Source organism: Capra hircus, chromosome 3, assembly GCF_001704415.2.
Source record: "Capra hircus breed San Clemente chromosome 3, ASM170441v1, whole genome shotgun sequence".
In the NCBI taxonomy this organism is placed as follows: Eukaryota; Metazoa; Chordata; class Mammalia; order Artiodactyla; family Bovidae; genus Capra; species Capra hircus.
Genome location: NC_030810.1, coordinates 119,658,744 through 119,678,676, shown reverse-complemented (window position 1 = coordinate 119,678,676; position 19,933 = coordinate 119,658,744). Strand labels below are relative to the sequence as shown.

Here is a 19,933-nt window from a genome sequence, read left to right as displayed (position 1 = left end):
GATTGCCGGGAGAAATATCAATAACCTCAGATATGCAGATGACACCACCCTTATGGCAGAAAGTGAAGAGGAACTCAAAAGCCTCTTGATGAAAGTGAAAGAGGAGAGTGAAAAAGTTGGCTTAAAGCTCAACATTCAGAAAATGAAGATCATGGCATCCGGTCCCATCACTTCATGGGAAATAGATGGGGAAACAGTGGAAACAGTGTCAGACTTTATTTTTTTGGGCTCCAAAATTACTGCAGATGGTGACTGCAGCCATGAAATTAAAAGACGTTTACTCCTTGGAAGGAAAGTTATGACCAACCTAGATAGTATATTCAAAAGCAGAGACATTACTTTGCCGACTAAGGTCCATCTAGTCAAGGCTATGGTTTTTCCTGTGGTCATGTATGGATGTGAGTGTCGGACTGTGAAGAAGGCTGAGCGCCGAATTGATGCTTTTGAAGTGTGGTGTTGGAGAAGACTCTTGAGAGTCCCTTGGACTGCAAGGAGATCCAACCAGTCCATTCTGAAGGAGATCAACCCTGGGATTTCTTTGGAAGGACTGATGCTGAAGCTGAAGCTCCAGTACTTTGGTCACCTCATGAGAAGAGTTGACTCATTGGAAAAGACTCAGATGCTGGGAGGGATTGGGAGCAGGAGAAGAAGGGGATGACCGAGGATGAGATGGCTGGATGGCATCACGGACTCGATGGACGTGAGTCTGAGTGAACTCCGGGAGATGGTGATGGACAGGGAGGCCTGGCGTTCTGCGATTCATGGGGTCGCAAAGAGTCAGACACAACTGAGTGACTGAACTGAACTGACCTGCCTCTTGAGAAACCTATATGCAGGTCAGGAAGCAACAGTTAGAACTGGACATGGAACAACAGACTGGTTCCAAATAGGAAAGGGAGTACATCAGGGCTGTATATTGTCACCCTGCTTATTTAACTTATATGCAGAGTACATCATGAGAAACGCAGGACTGGAAGAAGCACAAGCTGGAATCAAGATTGCCAGGAGAAATATCAATCACCTCAGATATGCAGATGACACCACCCTTATGGCAGAAAGTGAAGAGGAACTAAAAAGCCTCTTGATGAAAGTGAAAGAGGAGAGCAAGAAGGTTGGCTTAAAGCTCAACATTCAGAAAACGAAGATCATGGCATCTGGTCCCATCACTCCATGGGAAATAGATGGGGAAACAGTGGAAACAGTCAGACTTTACTTTTGGGGGTTCCAAAATCACTGCAGATGGTGACTGCAGCCATGAAATTAAAAGACGCTTACTTCTTGGGAGGAAAGTTATGATCAACCTAGATCACATATTCAAAATCAGAGACATTACTTTGCCAACAAAGGTCCATCTAGTCAAGGCTATGGTTTTTCCTGTGGTCATGTATGGAATGTGAGAGTTGGACTGTGAAGAAAGCTAAGCACCAAGAATGATGCTTTTGAACTGTGGTGCTGGAGAAGACTCTTGAGAGTCCCTTGGACTGCAAGGAGATCCAACCAGTCCATTCTAAAGGAGATTAGTTGGGTGTTCATTGGAAGGACTGACGCTGTAGCTGAAACTCCAATACTTTGGCCACCTCATGCAAAGAGTTGACTCATTGGAAAAGACTCTGATGCTGGGAGGGATTGGGGGCAGGAGGAGAAGGGGATGACAGAGGATGAGATGGCTGGATGGCATTACCAACTCGATGGACAAGAGTCTGAGTGTACTCTGGAAGTTGGTGATGGACAGAGAGACCTGGCATGCTGTGATTCATGGGGTTGCAGAGTCGGACACTACTGAGTTACTGAACTGAACTGAAGACACCGCCAGGCCCACTCACAGAACAGAAGACTGAGCAGAGCTAGCCAGCTCTGGACCAGCCCTTCCCCCACCAGAGACAGGCAGGCGAGGGCAGCCAGAGCTGGAAGGGGGCAATCGCAGCCCCTGAGAGGTATCACCTACCAAACTGCAAGCAGACTTTGTTGCTAACCAAGACTTCTTGGGATTCTGGATGGTCGACATCCACCAGGAGGACAGCAGCCAGAGATGAGCTCCCCAGAAGAGACACACGGCACAGCTGAGAAGGCGCGCCCGTTGTACACCCAGAAAACCAAGCGGCAGGGACAGGGGAGGCGATAAGTCACAGCCTTCAACTGAGGGTGACTGCACTCACCAAGCACCTGGTCACCCGAGCTGCTCAGACCTGCGATGGGCATAAAATGCAGGCCCAACCAAGTCTGCACCTTTGTGGAGTACCCAAGAACCTGAACCTGAGCAGCTTAGAATTGGGGACTGCATGCAACCCTGGGCCTGCCTCAGACAGTTCCCCAGCAGAGCAACCTAGAGCCTGAACAGTGCAGACTGAGAAAGCATACACGCCGTGAGCCGGGGCAAACCCAGTGCAGCCAAGATACTGCAAGCACTCCCCACACACCCCGGTGATATTTGTTTGCAGTGTTCCTCCCTCCCCACAGCACGACTGAACAAGTGAGCCTAAAAAAAGTGACCACCACCCCCCCAATCTTGTGTCAGGGTGGAAATTAGACACTGAAGAGACCAGCAAACAGAAGAAGCTAAAATAAACAGAGGGAACTTCTTTGGAAGTGACCAGTGCAATAGATTAAAACCCTGTAGTTAGCACCAACTACATAGGAAGGGGCCTATAGATCTTACAAAGTATAAGCCAGATCAAGGAACTATCTGAAAATGAACTGACCCCACACTGTCCACAACAGCTCCAGAGAAAGTCCTAAATATATTTTTACTATTACCATTTTTTTAATTAAAAAAAAGAGAAAATTTTTATTTTAAGTCCCTTATTACTCCTTTAGTTTTCATTTTTATAACCTATTACCTTGCAAAAAAAAAGACCCTATTTTTAAAGCAAACTTCATATATATATATTTTATAATTTTTGTGACTTTGTTGTGTTTTTTTTAATATTATATTTTTGAGAATCTAACCTCTACTCTATATATTTAATTTTTGCTTTTTGATATTTGTTATAAATTTTGTACCTTTAAGAACCCAATCTTCAGTACCCATTTTTACTTGGGAGCAAGATCACTGGCCTGATGGCTCTCTCTGCCTTTTGACTCTCCTTTTTTTCCACCAGGTCGCCTCTATCTCCTCCCTTCCCCTTCTCTTCTCTACCTGTGAATCTCTTTGTATGTTCTGGGCTGTGGAGAACAGTTAGGGAACTGATTACTGGCTGGATCTGTCTCTCTCCTTTTGATTCCCCCTTTATCTCTCTGGTCACCTCTGTCTCCTTCCTCCCTCTTCTCTTCTCTGTGTAACACAATGAACATCTCTGAGGGATCCAGACTGCAGAGAGCACACAGAGAAGTGATTGCTGCTGAGCTTGTTCTCGCCCCTTTTGATTCCCCCTCTTCTCCTCCTGGTCATCTCTATCTCCCTCCTCCCTCTTCTCTTCCCCATGTACCTCTGTGAACCTCTCCAGGTATCCCTCACTGTGGAGAAACTTTTCATCATTAACCTATATGTTTTACCATCAGTGCCATATAGAGGGAGAAGTCTTGAGGCTACTGTAAGAATAAGACTGAAAACCAGAGGCAGGAGGCTTAAGTCCAAATCCTGAGAACACCAGAGAACTCTTGAATCCCAGGAACATTAATCGATAGGAGCTCATCAAACATCTCCATACCTACACTGAAACCAAGCACCACCCAAGGGCCAACAAGCTCCAGAACAAGACATACCATGCAAATTCTCCAGCAATACAGGAACATAGCCCTGAGCTTCAATACACAGGCTGCCCAAAGTCACACCAAACCCACTGACATCTCATAACTCATTACTGGACACTTCACTGAACTCCAGAGAGAAGAAATCCAGCTCCACCCACCATAACACTGACACAAGCTTCCTTAACCAGGAAACCTTCACAAGCCACCCATCCAACCTGACCCACAGCAAGGAAACTCCACAACAAAAAGGAACCACAAACTGCCAGAATACAGAAAGGCCACCCCAAACACAGCAATATAAACAAGATGAAGAGAGAGAGGAATACCCAGCAGGTAAAGGAACAGGATAAATGCCCACCAAACTAAACAAAAGAGGAAGAGATAGGGAATCTACCTGATCAAGAATTCCAAATAACGATAGTGAAAATGATCAAAAGTCTTGAAAACAAATTGGAGTTACACATAAATAGCCTGGAGAAAAGGATTGAGAAGATGCAAGAAAGGTTTAACAAGGACCTAGGGCTTCCCTGGTGGCTCAGACAGTAAAGCATCTGCCTGCAATGCAGGAGACCTGGATTCGATCCCTGGGTCAGGAAGATCCCCTGGAGAAGAAAATGGAAACCCACTCTAATACTCTTGTCTGGAAAATTCCATGGATGAAGGAGCCTGGTAGGCTACAGTCCATGGGATGGCAAAGAGTCAGACACAACTGAGCAACTTCACTGATTCACTAGAAGAAATAAAAAAGAGTCAATATATAATGAATAATGCAATAAATGAGATAAAAAACACTCTGGAGGGAACCAACAGTAGAATAACAGAGGCAGAAGATAGTATAAGTGAGGTAGAAGATAGAATGGCAGAAATAAATGAAACAGAGAAGAAAAAAGATTTTAAAGAAATGAGGACAACCTCAGAGACCTCTGGGACAATGTTAAACACTCCAACATTCTAATCATAGGAGTCCCAGAAGAAGATGACAAAAAGAAAGACCATGAGAAAATACTTGAGGAGGTAATAGTTGAAAACTTCCCTAAAATGGGGAAGGAAATAATTACCCAAGTCCAAGAAACCCAGAGAGTCCCAAACAAGATAAACCCAAGGCGAAACACCCTAAGACACATATTAATCAAATTAACACAGGTCAAACACAAAGAACAAATATTAAAAGCAGCAAAGGAAAAACAACAAATAACACATAAGGGGATTCCCATAAGGATAACAGCTGATCTTTCAATAGAAACTCTTCAGGCCAGGAGGGAATGGCAGGACACACTTAAAGTGATGAAAGACAATAACCTACAGCCCAGATTACTGTACTCAGCAAGGATCTCATTCAGATATGAAGGAGAAACCAAAAGCTTTACAGACAAGCAAAAGCTGAGAGAATTCAGCACCACCAAACCAGCTCCCCAACAAATGCTAACGGAACTTCTCTAGACAGGAAACACAGAAACAATGTATAACTCAAACCAAAAACAATAAAGTAAATGGCAAGGGGATCATACTTTTCAATAATTATCTTAAATGTAAATGGGTTGAATGCCCCAACCAAAAGACAAAGACTGGCTGAATGGATACAAAAACAAGACCCGTATATATGTTGTCTACAAGAGACCCATCTTGAAACAAGGGACACATACAGACTGAAAGTGAAGGGCTGGAAAAAGATATTCCACACAAATAGAGACCAAAAGAAAGCAGGAGTAGCAATACTCATATCAGATAAAATAGATTTAAAAACAAAGGCTGTGAAAAGACACAAAGATGGATACTACATAATGATCAAATGGTCAATCCAAGAAGATAGAACAATTATAAAAATATATGCACCCAACATAGGAGCACTGCAATATGTAAGACTAATGCTAACAATGTGAAAGAGGAAATTAACAATAACACAATAATAGTGGGAGACTTTAATACCCCACTCACAGCTATGGATAGATCAACTAAACAGAAAATTAACAAGGAAACACAAACTTTAAATGATACAATAGACCAGTTAGACCTAATTGATATCTATAGGATATTTCACCCCAAAACAATGAATTTCACCTTTTTCTCAAGCGCACATGAAACCTTCTTCAGGATAGATCACATCCTGGGCCATATATCTAGCCTTGGTAAATTCAAAAAAATTGAAATCATTCCAAGCATCTTTTCTGACCACAATGCAGTAAGATTAGATCTCAATTACAGAAGAAAAACTATTAAAAATTCCAACATATGGAGGCTGAACAACACACTGCTGAATAACCAACAAATCACAGAAGAAATCAAAAAAGAAATCAAAATATGCATAGAAACGAAAGGAAATGAAGACACAACAACCCAAAACCTATGGGACACTGTAAAAGCAGTGCTAAGGGGAAGGTTCATAGCAATACAGGCATACCTCAAGAAATAAGAAAAAAGTAAAATAAACACCCTAACTCTACACCTAAAGCAACTAGAAAAGGAAGAAATGAAGAACCCCAGGGTTAGTAGAAGGAAAGAAATCTTAAAAATCAGGGTAGCAAGAAATGTAAAAGGAACCAAAGAGACCACAGCAAAAATCAACAAAGCCAAAAGCTGGTTCTTTGAGAAGATAAATAAAACTGACAAACCCTTAGCTAGACTCATCAAGAAACAAAGGTAGAAAAATCAAATCAACAAAATTAGAAATGAAAATGGAGAGATCACAACAGACAACACAGAAATAAGAAGGATCATAAGAGACTATTAACAGCAATTATATGCCAATAAAATGGACAACGTGAAAGAAATGGGACAAATTCTTAGAAAAGTACAACTTTTCAAAACTGAACCAGGAAGAAATAGAAAATCTTAACAAACCATCACAAGCACAGAAATCAAACCTGTAATCAGAAATCTTCCAGCAAATAAAAGTCAAGGACCAGACGACTTCACAGCTGAATTCTGCCAAAAATTTAGAGAAGAGCTAACACCTATCCTACTCAAACTCTTTCAGAAAATTGCAGAGGAAGGTAAACTTCCAAACTCATTCTATGAGGCCACCCTCACCCTAATACCAAAACCAGACAAAGATGCCACAAAGAAAAAGAAAACTACAGGCCAATATCACTGGTGAACATAGATACAAAAATCCTCAACAAAATTATAGCAAACAGAATCCAACAACATATTAAAAATAAAAAGATCATAGATCATGACCAAGTGGGCTTTATCCCAGAGATGCAAGGATTCTTCAATATCTGCAAATCAATCAACGAAATACACCACATTAACAAATTGAAAAATAAAAACTACATGATTATCTCAATAGATGCAGAGAAGGCCTTTGACAAAATTCAACATCCATTTATGATAAAAACCCTCCAGAAAGCAGGAACAGAAGGAACATACCTCAACACAATAAAAGCTATATATGACAAACCCACAGCAAACATTATCCTCTGTGGTGAAAAATTGAATGCACTTCCCCTAAAGTCAGGAACAAGACAAGGGTGCCCACTCTCACCACTACTATTCAACATAGTTCTGGAAGTTTGGGCCACAGTAATCAGAGCATTAAAAGAAATAAAAGGAATCCAGATTGGGAAAGAAGAAGTAAAACTCTTACTGTTTGCAAATGACATGATCCTCTACATACAACACCCTAAACACTCCACCAGAAAATTACTAGAGCTAATCAATGAATACAGTAAAGTTGCAGGACATAAATCAACACACAGAAATCCCCTGCATTCCTATACACTAATAATGAGAAAACAGAAAGAGAAATTAAGGAAACAATTCCATTCACCATTGAAACAAAAAGAAGAAAATACTTAGGAATATATCTACCTATATATAAAAAACTATAAAACATTTGTGAAAGAAATCAAAGAGGACACTGATAGATGGAGAAATATACCGTGTTCATGGATTGGAAGAATCGATATAGTGAAAATGAGTATACTACCCAAAGCAATCTATAGATTCAATGCAATCCCTATCAAGCTACCAATGGTATTTTTCACAGAACTAGAACAAATAATTTCACAATTTGTATGGAAATACAAAAAACCTCAAATAGCCAAAGCAATCTTGAGAAAGAAGAATGAAACTGGAGGAATCAACCTGCCTGACTTCAGGCTATACTACAAAGCCACAGTCATCAAGACAGTATGGTACTGGCACAAAGACAGAAATATAGATCAATGGAACAAAATAGAAAGCCCAGAGATAAATCCACGCACCTATGGACAACTTATCTTTGACAAAGGTGGCAAGAATATACAATGGAGAAAAGATAATCTCTTTAACAAGTGATGCTGGGAAAACTGGTCAACCACTTGTAAAGGAATGAAACTAGAACACTTTCTAACATCATACACAAAAATAAACTCAAAATGGATTAAAGGTTTAAACATAAGACCAGAAACTATAAAACTCCTAGAGGAGAACATAGGCAAAACACTCTCTGACATAAATCACAGCAGGATCCTCTATGACTCACCTCTCAGAATATTGAAGATAAAAGCAAAAATAAATAAAAGGGACTTAATTAAAATTAAAAGCTTCTGCACAACAAGGGACACTATAAACAAGGTGACAAGACAGCCTTCAGAATGGGAGAAAATAATAGCAAACAAAGCAACGGACAAACAATCTCAAAAGTATACAAGCAACTCCTGCAGCTCAATTCCAGAAAAATAAATGACCCAATCAAAAAACGGGCCAAAGAACTAAATAGACATTTCTCCAAAGAAGACATACAGATGGCTAACACACACATGAAAAGATGCTCAACATCACTCATTATCAGAGAAATGCAAATCGAAACCACAATGTGGTAGGTACCATTTCATGCCGGTCAGAATGGCTGCTATCCAAAAGTCTATAAGCAATAAATGCTGGAGAGGGTGTGGAGGAAAAGGAACCTTCTTACACTTTTGGTGGGAATGCAAACTAGTACAGCCACTATGGAGAACAGTGTGGAGATTCCTTAAAAAACTGGAAACAGAACTGCCATACAACCCAGCAATCCCACTGCTGGGCATACACACTGAGGACACCAGAACTGAAAGATACATGTACCCCAATATTCATTGCAGCACTGTTTATAATAACCAGGACATGGAAGCTAGATGTCCATCGGCAGATGAATGGATAAGAAAGCTGTGGTACATATACACAAGGGAATATTACTCAGCCATTAAAAAGAATACATTTGAATCAGTTCTAATAAGGTGTATGAAACTGGAGCATATTATACAGTGTGGAGTAAGCCAGAAAGAAAAACACCAATACAGTATACTGACACATATATATGAAATTTAGAAAGATGGTAACGATGACCCCGTATGTGAGACAGCAAAAAAGACACAGATGTATAGAACAGTCTTTTGGACTCTGTGGGAGAGGGTGAGGGTGGGATGATATGGGAGAATGGCACTGAAACATAAATTATCATATGTGAAACCAATCGCCAGTCCAGGTTTGATGCATGATACAGGGTGCTCAGGGCTGGTGCACTGGGATGACCCAGAGGGATGAGATGAGGAAGGAGGTGGGAGTAGGGTTCAGGATGGGGAACACATGTACACCCATGGTGGATTCATGTCAATGTATGGCAAAATCAATACAAGATTGTAAATAAATAAATAAATAATTTAAAAGAAAAAAATGAAGTATGGTGATGGAATATTTGACTCTGCCTAAGGGAACCTAGATAGCATATTCAAAAGCAGAGACACTACTTTGCCAACTAAGGTCCGTCTAGTCAAGGCTATGGTTTTTCCAGTAGTCATGTATGGATGTGAGAGTTGGACTGTGAAGAAGGCTGAGCGCTGAAGAACTGATGCTTTTAAACTGCGGTGTTGGAGAAGACTCTTGAGAGTCCCTTGGACTGCAGGGAGATCCAACCAGTCCATTCTGAAGGAGATCAGCCCTGGGATTTCTTTGGAAAGAATGATGTTAAAGCTGAAACTCCAGGACTTTGGCCACCTCATGCAAAGAGTTGACTCATTGGAAAAGACTCTGATGCTGGGAGGGACTGGGGGCAGGAGGAGAAGGGGACAACAGGGGATGAGATGGCTGGATGGCATCACTGACTCGATGGACCCAAGTCTGAGTGAACTCTGGGAGTTAGTGATGGACAGGGAGGCCTGGCGTGCTGCGATTCATGGGGTCGCAAAGAGTCGGACACAACTGAGCGACTGAACTGAACTGAAGGGAGCTATGGAAGGCTTTTCAGAGGAGGTGACTATTTAGCTGGGTCTTAAGATAAGACAAGCTTCAGTTGAAGTGTCTCTGGAAAGTGTTAGAAATCCAATTACAACCTAATAGTAAACAGATATGAATAACTGCTAAGAGTCTATTTTCTTTTTAAGCACATTCCACCAATAACACTGTTAATGGAAGTAGTCTGTCCTCTACTGATAGAAGAGAATACAAAAAAGAGAGAAAAAGAGACTAAACTGTAACTTAATGGTGCACTGAAATTCTGACACATAGGTGACTTCTTAAAATGACATCCACTGAATGTCTGCAGATCCTTTCAAAGTCATTTTAATTCAGAAATGTGAAATTTAAGATATATGACTTCCCTGCTGGTAGAGTGTATAGGAATCCACCTGTCAATGCAGAGGACATGGGGTTGATCCCTCGTCTGAGAAGATTTCACATGCCATGGAGAAACTAAAGCCCATGTGCCCAAAGACCTCAAATGGCCAGAGCAATCTTGAGAAAGAAGAATGGAAATCAACCTTTCTGACTTCAGACTACACTACAAAGCTACAGCCATCAAGACAGTACAGTACTGACACAAAGACAGAAATATAAACCAGAATAAAAGGTTGGAGATAAATCCATGCATCTATGGACACCTAATCTTTGATAAAAAATGAAAAAATATACAATGGAGAAAAGACAGTCTCTTCAACAAAGGTGCTGGGAAAACTGGTCAACTACATGTAAAAAAATAAAAGTAGGACACTTTCTAACACCACACACAAAAACATACTTGAAATGGATTAAAGACCTAAATGTGGACCAGAGACTATAAAACTCTTAGAGGAAAACATAGAACACTCTCCAACATAAATCACAGCAAGATCCTCTTGACCCACCTCCCAGAGTAATGAAAATAATAACAAAAATTAACAAATGGGACCTAACATAAAAGCTTTTGCATAACAAAGAAAACTATAAGCAAGGTGAAAAGATAGCCCTCATAATGGGAGAAAACAATAGCAAATGAAACAACTGACAAAGAATTAATCTCCAAAATATACAAACAGCTCATGCAGCTCAATACCACAAAAACAAACGACTCAATCAAACAGTGGGCAAAAGACCTAAATAGACATTTCTCCAAAGAAGACAGACAGATAGCTAATAAACATCACTCATGCTCAACATCACTCATTATTAAAGAAATGCAAATCAAAACCACAATAAGGTATCATCTCACACCAGTTAGAATTATTATTGCTGTTTTTCAGTCACTAAGTCATATCCGACTCTTTGTGATCCCACTGACTGCAGCACGACAGGCTCTTCTATCCTTCACTATTTCCCTGAATTTGCTCAAACTCATGTCCATTGAGTCAGTGATGCCATCCAACCATCTTATCCTCTGTCACCTCCTTCTCCTCTTGCCCTCAATCTTTTCCAGCATTAGGGTCCTTTCCAATGAGTCAGCTATTTGCATCAGGTGGCCAAAGTATTGGAGCTTCAGCATCAGCCCTTCCAATGAATATTCAGGGTTGATTTCCTTTAGGATTGACTGGCTTAATCTCCCTGCTATCTAAGAACTCTCCAGCACCACAGTTCAAAAATGTTAATTCTTTGGCACTCAGCATTTTTTTTGGTCCAGTTAATTTTATGTTCTGGCCATCATCAAAAAGTCTACAAACAATAAATGCTGGAGAGGGTGTAGAGAAAAGGGAATCCTCTTACACTGTTGGTGGGAATGCAAACTGGTACATCCACTATGAAGAACAGTGTGGAGATTCCTTAAAAAACTGAGAATGAAACTGCCATATGACCCAGCAACCCCACTGCTGGGCATATACCCCAAGGAAACCAGAAGTGAAAGAGACACATGTACCCCTGTGTTCACTGCAGCACTATTTACAATAGCTAGGACATGGAAACAACCTAGACATCTATCAGCAGATGAATGGATAAGGAAGTTGTAGTACATAGACACAATGGAATATTACTCAGCTATAAAAAGGAACACATTTGAGTCAGTTCTAATGAGGTGGATGAACCTAGAGCCTATTATATAGAGTGAAGTAAGTCAGGAGAAAGACAAATACTGTATATTAACGCATATATATGGAATTTAGAAAGATGGTACCAACGATCCTACATGCAGGGCAGCAAAGGAAACAGAGACGTAAAGAACAGACTTTTGGCCTCAGTGAGAAAAGGAATGGGTAGGATGATTTGAGAGAATAGCATTAAAACATATACAGTGCCATATATAAAACAGATAAACAATGCAAGTTTGATGCATGAAGCAGGGCACCCAAAACCAGTGCCCTGGGACAACCTAGAGGGATAGGGTGGGGAGGGAAGTGGAAGCAGGATTCAGTATGGGGGTGGGGGGGACACATGCGGCCGACTCATGCTGATGTATGGCAAAAATCATCAAAATACTGTAAAGTAATTATCCTCCAATTAAAATAAATACATTAGTTTTGTTTTTTAAAAAAGCCCTTGTGCCACAACTACTAAGCCTGCACTCTAGAGCCCACAAGCTGCGACCACTGAAGCCCGTACGCCTGGGGCCTGCTCTCTGCAGCAAGAGAAGCCACCGTGCGCCACAGCAGAGAGGAGCCCTCACTCACCACAGCCACAGAAAAGCCTGCATGGAGCGACGGAAACGCAGCACAGCCAAAAACAAACAGATGATAGAAAAGAAACTTCAGTAACAAAAGGAAATTAAGCTTTAATTTCCATTCAAATTAAACAATAAACAAACCACAAAGTAACCAGATGGGCCTACAAAAAAAAAAAATGCTTTGCTAAAGTCTTAGCAATATGCTAACATTTTGTGAATTTTATAATGGATGTTAATAAGATGTATCCTAGATTCAAGTGAAATTCTATATGACATCATGTTAAGACTGTGTTTTGAAGTGAGTCATATTTCTAACCAATAGCAAAAATGAAAGAAGTTAATTTCAAACAAATTCACAGTACTCACAATTTTCACACTCAGGCTTGAAACTCCATGATCATGAAGTTCATCCTCAAATAGGAGAACTTCTTCGAAAAACTTAATCTGTTCTCTGGCTTTCAGTTTCTCTGTATCTATATGATCTGTTGTAGGTACAACCTGAAAGAAAAAATTTAAGAATGGGCTCGTAAAAAAAAATTAAACAGTTTTCCTACCAATATTTTCTGCATAGCCAGAGCATGGTTCTAAATTTTGATGTTATAGGCAGACACACAAAATGAGATATATACCTTGTCCCCAAAGAACAGAAAATGTCCAATATTATAGCTTCATAACAAATACAGTCAAAATTCATCATCTCATTCAAATCATGAAATAGAACACAGTAAAATCAACTGCTCTATTGTGACTATGAGAAAATTAACTATCTGCAAATTAGTCAATGTGATGAATAAACTACTACTATCATAGAAGTTCAAAGCAGTTTGGTGCTATAAAAGTCTACTTATAAGACATTTTTTGGAACTTAAAAAAAATCTTTCCTATAAGAATGATGTTACATAGTTTAGATCTATCTCCAAGTCTACAAACAAAAGTGTTTTAAATATTGAGATAAATAAGAACTTTAGAGAAATTTTAAGGAAAACTCCTAGCATTCCAAAGAGCTTTAGAGGATACTGGCTATTTTTTTTTTTTTAAGTATTATTTTACAGCTACCAGACACAAACATATATAACCCAACAAAAGAACCAACAATCTCAAGGTGGGTCACATCAGTAATTCACTAAATCCAAGTATCTCTTAACAGTAACATGAAAGTATGTTTTGTGATACTATTCAAATACATTCATTTTTACTATAAAATGTTCAGCTTTCCAACTCTTTAAAAAAGTTGTATCATGAATAAACACAACAAAGCAATGCCTGTCAAACTATAAGTATTCAGTATATGGTAGCTATTATTGTACTTTATTTAGAAGCTGTGAATAGGTCTTTTTTTTTTTCACTCAAGGATAGAATTAAGAAATTTATAGAGTAGTTTCAGAAAACTGGATAAGAATTAGAAAAATATGATAATGGATGGCTAAGTGATTACACAGACTTTGTGGGGAAATGGTTTTAGCTCCCTATTAAGTAATGCAGAGGAGGAAAGGGTGCTATGAAAGAATCTGGCAGTTTGATTCCCAAGAGGTGAAAAAAAGGTCCATAGTTCTTCCATATTTACTTACAGATGATATTTTAGCTCTCTACAATTTTGTTTCAACATCCAGCAGACATGAGATCATACATGGAGGTGAAATTAAAGGGAGCGAAAAGAAGGTGAGGGGTAGGGATAGGGATTTAGGGCAGCATATGACCAGTGCCTTGCATCACCTGCATGTTTGTGATTTATTTAAGACAAAGCTCGGTGCCCCTAGGACTGCCTAAGAGCATAAAACTTTAGTTGGTATTAAATAAATACAACTTTTAATTCCTTTTTATTTAGTTTTAGTTCAAAGGAACACATTTGAAAGATCCTCCTTATAGATACAACTGATTTCCAAAAATTAACCATTACATCTCATTAGTAAATGGCCGTTTCACTAATATTTCAAATATGCCTTCAGTAAGTGATTGGTGAACATGAATCCATCTGTTTTGCCAAGTAAGTTCTCAAAAAATGTTTGAAAAAGAAAGACAAAAAATAATTAGATAACACATGGATTAGAGAAATTCATTATATTTAGCTTGAAAGTCAAAGTGAAAGTGAAGTCACTCAGTCATGTCCGACTCTTTGCAACCCCACGGACTGTAGCCTACCAGGCTCCTCTATCTGTGGGATTTTCCAGGCAATAGTACTGGAGTGGATTGCCATTTCCTTCTCCAGGAGATCTTCCCAACCCAGGGATTGAACCCGGGTCTCCCACACTGTAGACAGATGCTTTACCGTCTGAGCCACCAGGTAAGAGTATTTAACTTAGCTATATACTATCTTCTTAGTATTTAGCTTAGCTATATACTATCTTCTTCATACTATTTTCTTCATTCACAAAGACAAATATGTTTAAAACTTTATATATCTCAGCCTTTTTTCTTCCTCAGCTCCACTTATCTCCTCTCTGAATTCAAGCATCTGAAAAGGTAAAACAGCTAAACTTAAGAGATACTGAACATTTCTGGCTTCTGGCATTGTCAAAATAAATCATCTAGACAAACTTTCTTGCAGAAAGTGAAAGGTAAAAGTGAAAGTTGCTCACTTGTGTCGGACTGTTTGTGAGCCTATCAACTATACAGTCCACGGAATTCTCCAGGCCAGAATACTGGAGTGGGTAGCCTTTCCCTTCTCCAGGAGATCTTCCCAACCTAGGGATCAAACCCACGTCTCCCACATTGCAGGCGGATTCTTTACCAGCTGAGCCACAAGGGAAGCCCAAGAATACTGGAGTGGGTAGCCTATCCCTTCTCCAGCAGATCTTCCTGACCCAGGAATCAAACTGGGGTCTCCTGCATTGCAGGCAGATCCTTTACCAACTAAGCTGTCAGGGAAGCCCAAGTAAGCTAAAGGCAATTTAAAAAGCTGGATGAAAAAAAAAAAAACACAAAAACTTCTTAAAAGCATTATACAGCCAATGAAGTGAAGAAGGACTGGACTGAGATCTGGAAGAGGACTGGAGCCCAGAAAAGTGACACTGTTCAGTATTCACCAGGTGCAGAGGCCTTGGAGAATTCCTTGCCCTGTTCCCAATTTTGCAAAGACATCTCAAAGTGCCACAACATCTTCTATTACAGGCCCACTAAGCTAAAGGCAAAGGAGAAAAGGAAAGATATACCCATTTGAATGCAGAATTCCAAAGAATAGCAAGGAGAGATAAGAAAGCCTTCCTCAATGATCAATGCAAAGAAACAGAGGAAATCAACAGAATGGGAAAGACTAAAGATCTCTTCAAGAAAATTAGAGACACCAAGGGAACATTTCATGCAAAGATGGGCACAATAAAAGAAACGGCACGGACCCAACAGAAACTGAAGATACTAAGAAAAGGTGGCAATAATACACTGAAGTGAAGTGAAGTGAAGTGAAGTCACTCAGTCGTGTCCGACTCTTTGTGACTCTATGGACTGTAGCCTACCAGGCTCCTCCAGCCATGAGATTTTCCAGGCAAGAATACTGGAATGGGTTGCCATTTCCTTCTTCAGAATACACTGAAGAACTATACAAAAAAGATCTTCATGACCCAAATAGCCAGGATGGTGTGATCACTCACCTAGAGCCAGACATCCTGGAATGTGAAGTCAAGTGGGCCTTAGGAAGCATCACTACTAACAAAGCTAGCAGAGGTGATGGAATTCCAGTTGAGCTATTTCAAATCCTAAAAGATGATGCTGTTAAGGTGCTACACTCAATATGCCAGCAAATTTGGAAAACTCAGCAGTGGCCACAGGACTGGAAAAGGTCAGTTTTCATTCCAATCCGAAAGAAAGGCAATGACAAAGAATGTTCAAACTATAGCACAGTTGCACTCATCTCACATGTTAGCAAAGTAATGCTCAAAATTTTCCAAGCCAGGCTTTCATAGTACATGAACCATGAACTTCCAGATGTTCAAGCTGATTTAGAAAAGGCAGAGGAACCAGAAATCAAATGGGCAATATCCACTGGATCATAGAAAAAGCAAGAGAATTCCAGAAGAACATCTACTTCTGCTTTATTGACTAAACCAAAACCTTTGACTGTGTGGATCACAACGAACTGTGGAAAATTCTTAAAGTGATGGGAATACCAAACCACCTTACCTGCCTCCTGAGAAATCTGTATGCAGGTCAAGAAGCAACAGTTTGAACTGGACATGGAAAACAAACTGGTTCCAAATCAGGAAAGGAGTACATCAAGGCTGTATATTGTCACCCTGCTTATTTAACTTATATGCAGAGTACATCATGTGAAATGCCAGGTTAAATGAAGCAAAAGCTGGATCAAGGTTGCTGGGAGAAATATCAATAACCTCAGATATGCAGATGATACCACCCTTACGGCAGAAAGTGAAGAACTAAAGAGCCTCTTGATGAAAGTGAAAGAAGAGAGTGAAATGTTGCTTAAAACAACATTCATAAAACTAAGGTCACAGCATCCAGCCCTATCACTTTGTGGCAAGTAGATAGGGAAACAGTGGGGAGATGAGAGACTTTATTTTGGGGAGCTCCAAAATCACTTCAGATGGTGATTGCAGCCATGAAATTAAAAGATGCTTACTCCTTGAAAGAAAAGCTATGACCAACCTAGACAGAACATTAAAAAGCAGAGACATCACTTTGCCAACAAAGGTCTATATACTCAAAGGTATGGTTTTTCCAGTAGTCATGTACGGATGTGAGAGTTGGGGTATAAAGGAAGCTGAGCACCAAAAAACTGATGCTTTTGAACTGTGGTGTTGGAGAAGACTCTTGAGAGTCCCTTGGACTGCAAGGAGATCCAACTAGTCCATTCTAAAGGAGATCAGTCCTATGTTTTCATTGAAAGGACTGATGCTAAAGCTGAAACTCCAATACTTTGGCCACCTGATGCAAAGAGTTGACTCATTGGAAAAGACCCTGATGCTGGGAGGGATTGGGGGCAGGAGGAGAAGGGGACAACAGAGGATGAGATGGCTGGATGGCATCACTGACTCAAAGGACATGAGTTTGAGCAAGCTCCGGTAGTTGGCGAAGGACAGGGAGGGCTGGTGTGTTGCAGTCCATAGGGTCGCAACGAGTCAGACACGACTCAGCAACTGAACTGAACTGAAACCTCAAGCTCTGATCCCATATAAGAGCTTAGCAAACTAAGACTTCCAGGCCAATGTGGTTTGCCACCTAGTTTTGTATGAATGCAAGCTAAGAATCATTCTCACATTTTTTCAAATGACTGTGGGGAAAATTTTTTTTAATATTTCATGAATAAAAAACTATATGAAATTCAAATTTCCATGTCCATAATTAAAATTTCTGAAACACAGCTGTGCCTACTTGTTTGCATATTGTCCATGGCTGCTTTCATCTGCAACAGCACAGCTGAGTAACTGCAACATAACTCTATGGTCCTCACAGCCTGTAATATTTACTATCTGATCCTTTACATAAACAGACTGCAGACCTTGACTATGAATGCCTATGAGAAATAAATAAAAATACTCTGTGGAGGAAGACATCATCATCCTAGGATTCAAAGAAAATAAGGTATATTAGGAGTCTAGACACCACAAATCAGAACCAACAGAAATAAGACAACAAAAAACACTGCTGCTGCTGCTGCTGCTGCTGCTGCTAAGTCGCTTCAGTCATGTCCGACTCTGTGCGACCCCACAGACACTAGGAACTCTAAATGCTGAAGATAACGAGGCCCAAGCTATAAACAATGCACACTAGTTTTATTTCAAGGAAATAAAATTAAGGTTGAACATATCAAAAGATACTGTGGAATTTAGAAAGATGGCAATGATGACCCTGTATGCAAGACAGCAAGAGAGACACAGATGTGTAGAGCGGACTTTTGGACTCAGAGGGAGAGGGAGAGAGTGGGATGATTTGGGAGAATGGCATTGAAACATGTATACTATCATGCAAGAAACGAATCGCCAGGCTATATCCGATGCAGGATACAGCATGCTTGGGGCTGGTGCACGGGGATGACCCAGAGAGATGTTATGAGGCGGGAGGTGGGGGGGGGGGGTCATGTTTGGGAAGGCATGTACACCCATGGTGGATTCATATCAATGTATGGCAAAACTAATACAGTATTGTAAAGTAAAATAAAGTAAAATTAAAAATTTTTAAAAAAAAGATACTAGGAAAAACTTTTTAAACAGGATTATGATCAGACAAATCCGGCTGGGGGTGGCGGGGAGGTGATGACAATGTTCTATTTCTTTTACTCTGTGATTACATTAAACTGTATTTTCATATTTCATGAACTTTTCTAAGTTATTTCACAATTTTTAAAAGGCTTAAAAATGTACAAATATTCAAGCTAAAAATATTCTTGATACCTTGCAAGAAAAGTAAGTCTTGGTCACATCCTTCAAGTGAACGTCTCTCACTCTCTCACATCAGATGAAGGTTTATAATAGGGAAATTACTTGATACAAGTACTTTTATATTTATCATATTAAGTTAATTAATAGCAAATGTTAAGAACCCAGTGTTAAATTCCCTTTTCAAAAATTACTGAAAATAGTGTGTGTGGATATGTACATCCCATTAGGAAACACCATGAAATTGCTATGTTTTACGGTGATTTCTTTCTTTTAAAAGAAGAATAGATACAACTCCCACACTATAATTCACTGGTTTTTAGTATGTTCACAAGACTGTGTAGACATCACTATTACCTAATTCCAGAACATATCATCACCCCAAAAAAGAAACTGTCATACCCACTAGCAATCTCTCTCCATTCCCCACTTCCCGCATTTCCTGGAAGCCACTACTCTAGTTTTTTTCTATAGATTTGTTTTGCAAATCCTTCTGGAATCATATACATGTAACTTTGTATCTGGCTTCCTTCACTTGGCATAACATTTCCAAGGTATGCATCACTGTTTTGTCTCTTTTCAAGACTAAATAATATTTCACTGTCTAGATATACCAGTTTTGCTTATCCAATGATGAACATCTGGGTAGTTTTCACGTTTTAGACATTATGAGTAATGCGGCTATGAATATTTGCATACAGGTTTTCATGTGGATATATAGTTTTCTCTCTTGAGTGTATACCTAGGAGTGGAATTGCTGGGTTACATGATAATTGTGTTTAACTTTTTTTTAATTGCTGGCAAGAAAAAATGAGTAACAAGAAATCTACCATGTAAACCATTTATTAGTGTACAGTTCAATAGTGTTAATTATATTCACACTGTTGTCAGACAGATCTCTAAAACTTTTTCATCTTGCAAAACTAAAACAGTATCAGAATTGTTAACTTACGCTTCTGTGGTAAACAACTATCGAAAAGCATACAGTATTCATATGTGTTCTTCTTGCCTTTTATCTTACAAACTCCACTCATTTCCAATGTTTGTGTCAACACATTACCCCCGCCTCTCCCACTTAATTTACTTTTAAAGCTCAAAATATTAAAGATTATAT

The 19,933-nt window shown here is 39.6% G+C and overlaps 1 protein-coding gene across 2 annotated transcripts in view; it reads right to left on the bottom strand.

Moving 5' to 3' along the window:
• TIPRL (TOR signaling pathway regulator) overlaps positions 1–19,933 on the bottom strand; it is a 70,250-nt gene that overhangs the window by 36,909 nt on the left and 13,408 nt on the right. For both annotated transcript variants that reach the window (XM_018046464.1, XM_018046465.1), the window contains exon 4: positions 12,860–12,991. In XM_018046464.1, the coding sequence (XP_017901953.1) occupies positions 12,860–12,991 (132 nt within the window). The remainder of the gene's footprint in view (positions 1–12,859; positions 12,992–19,933) is intronic.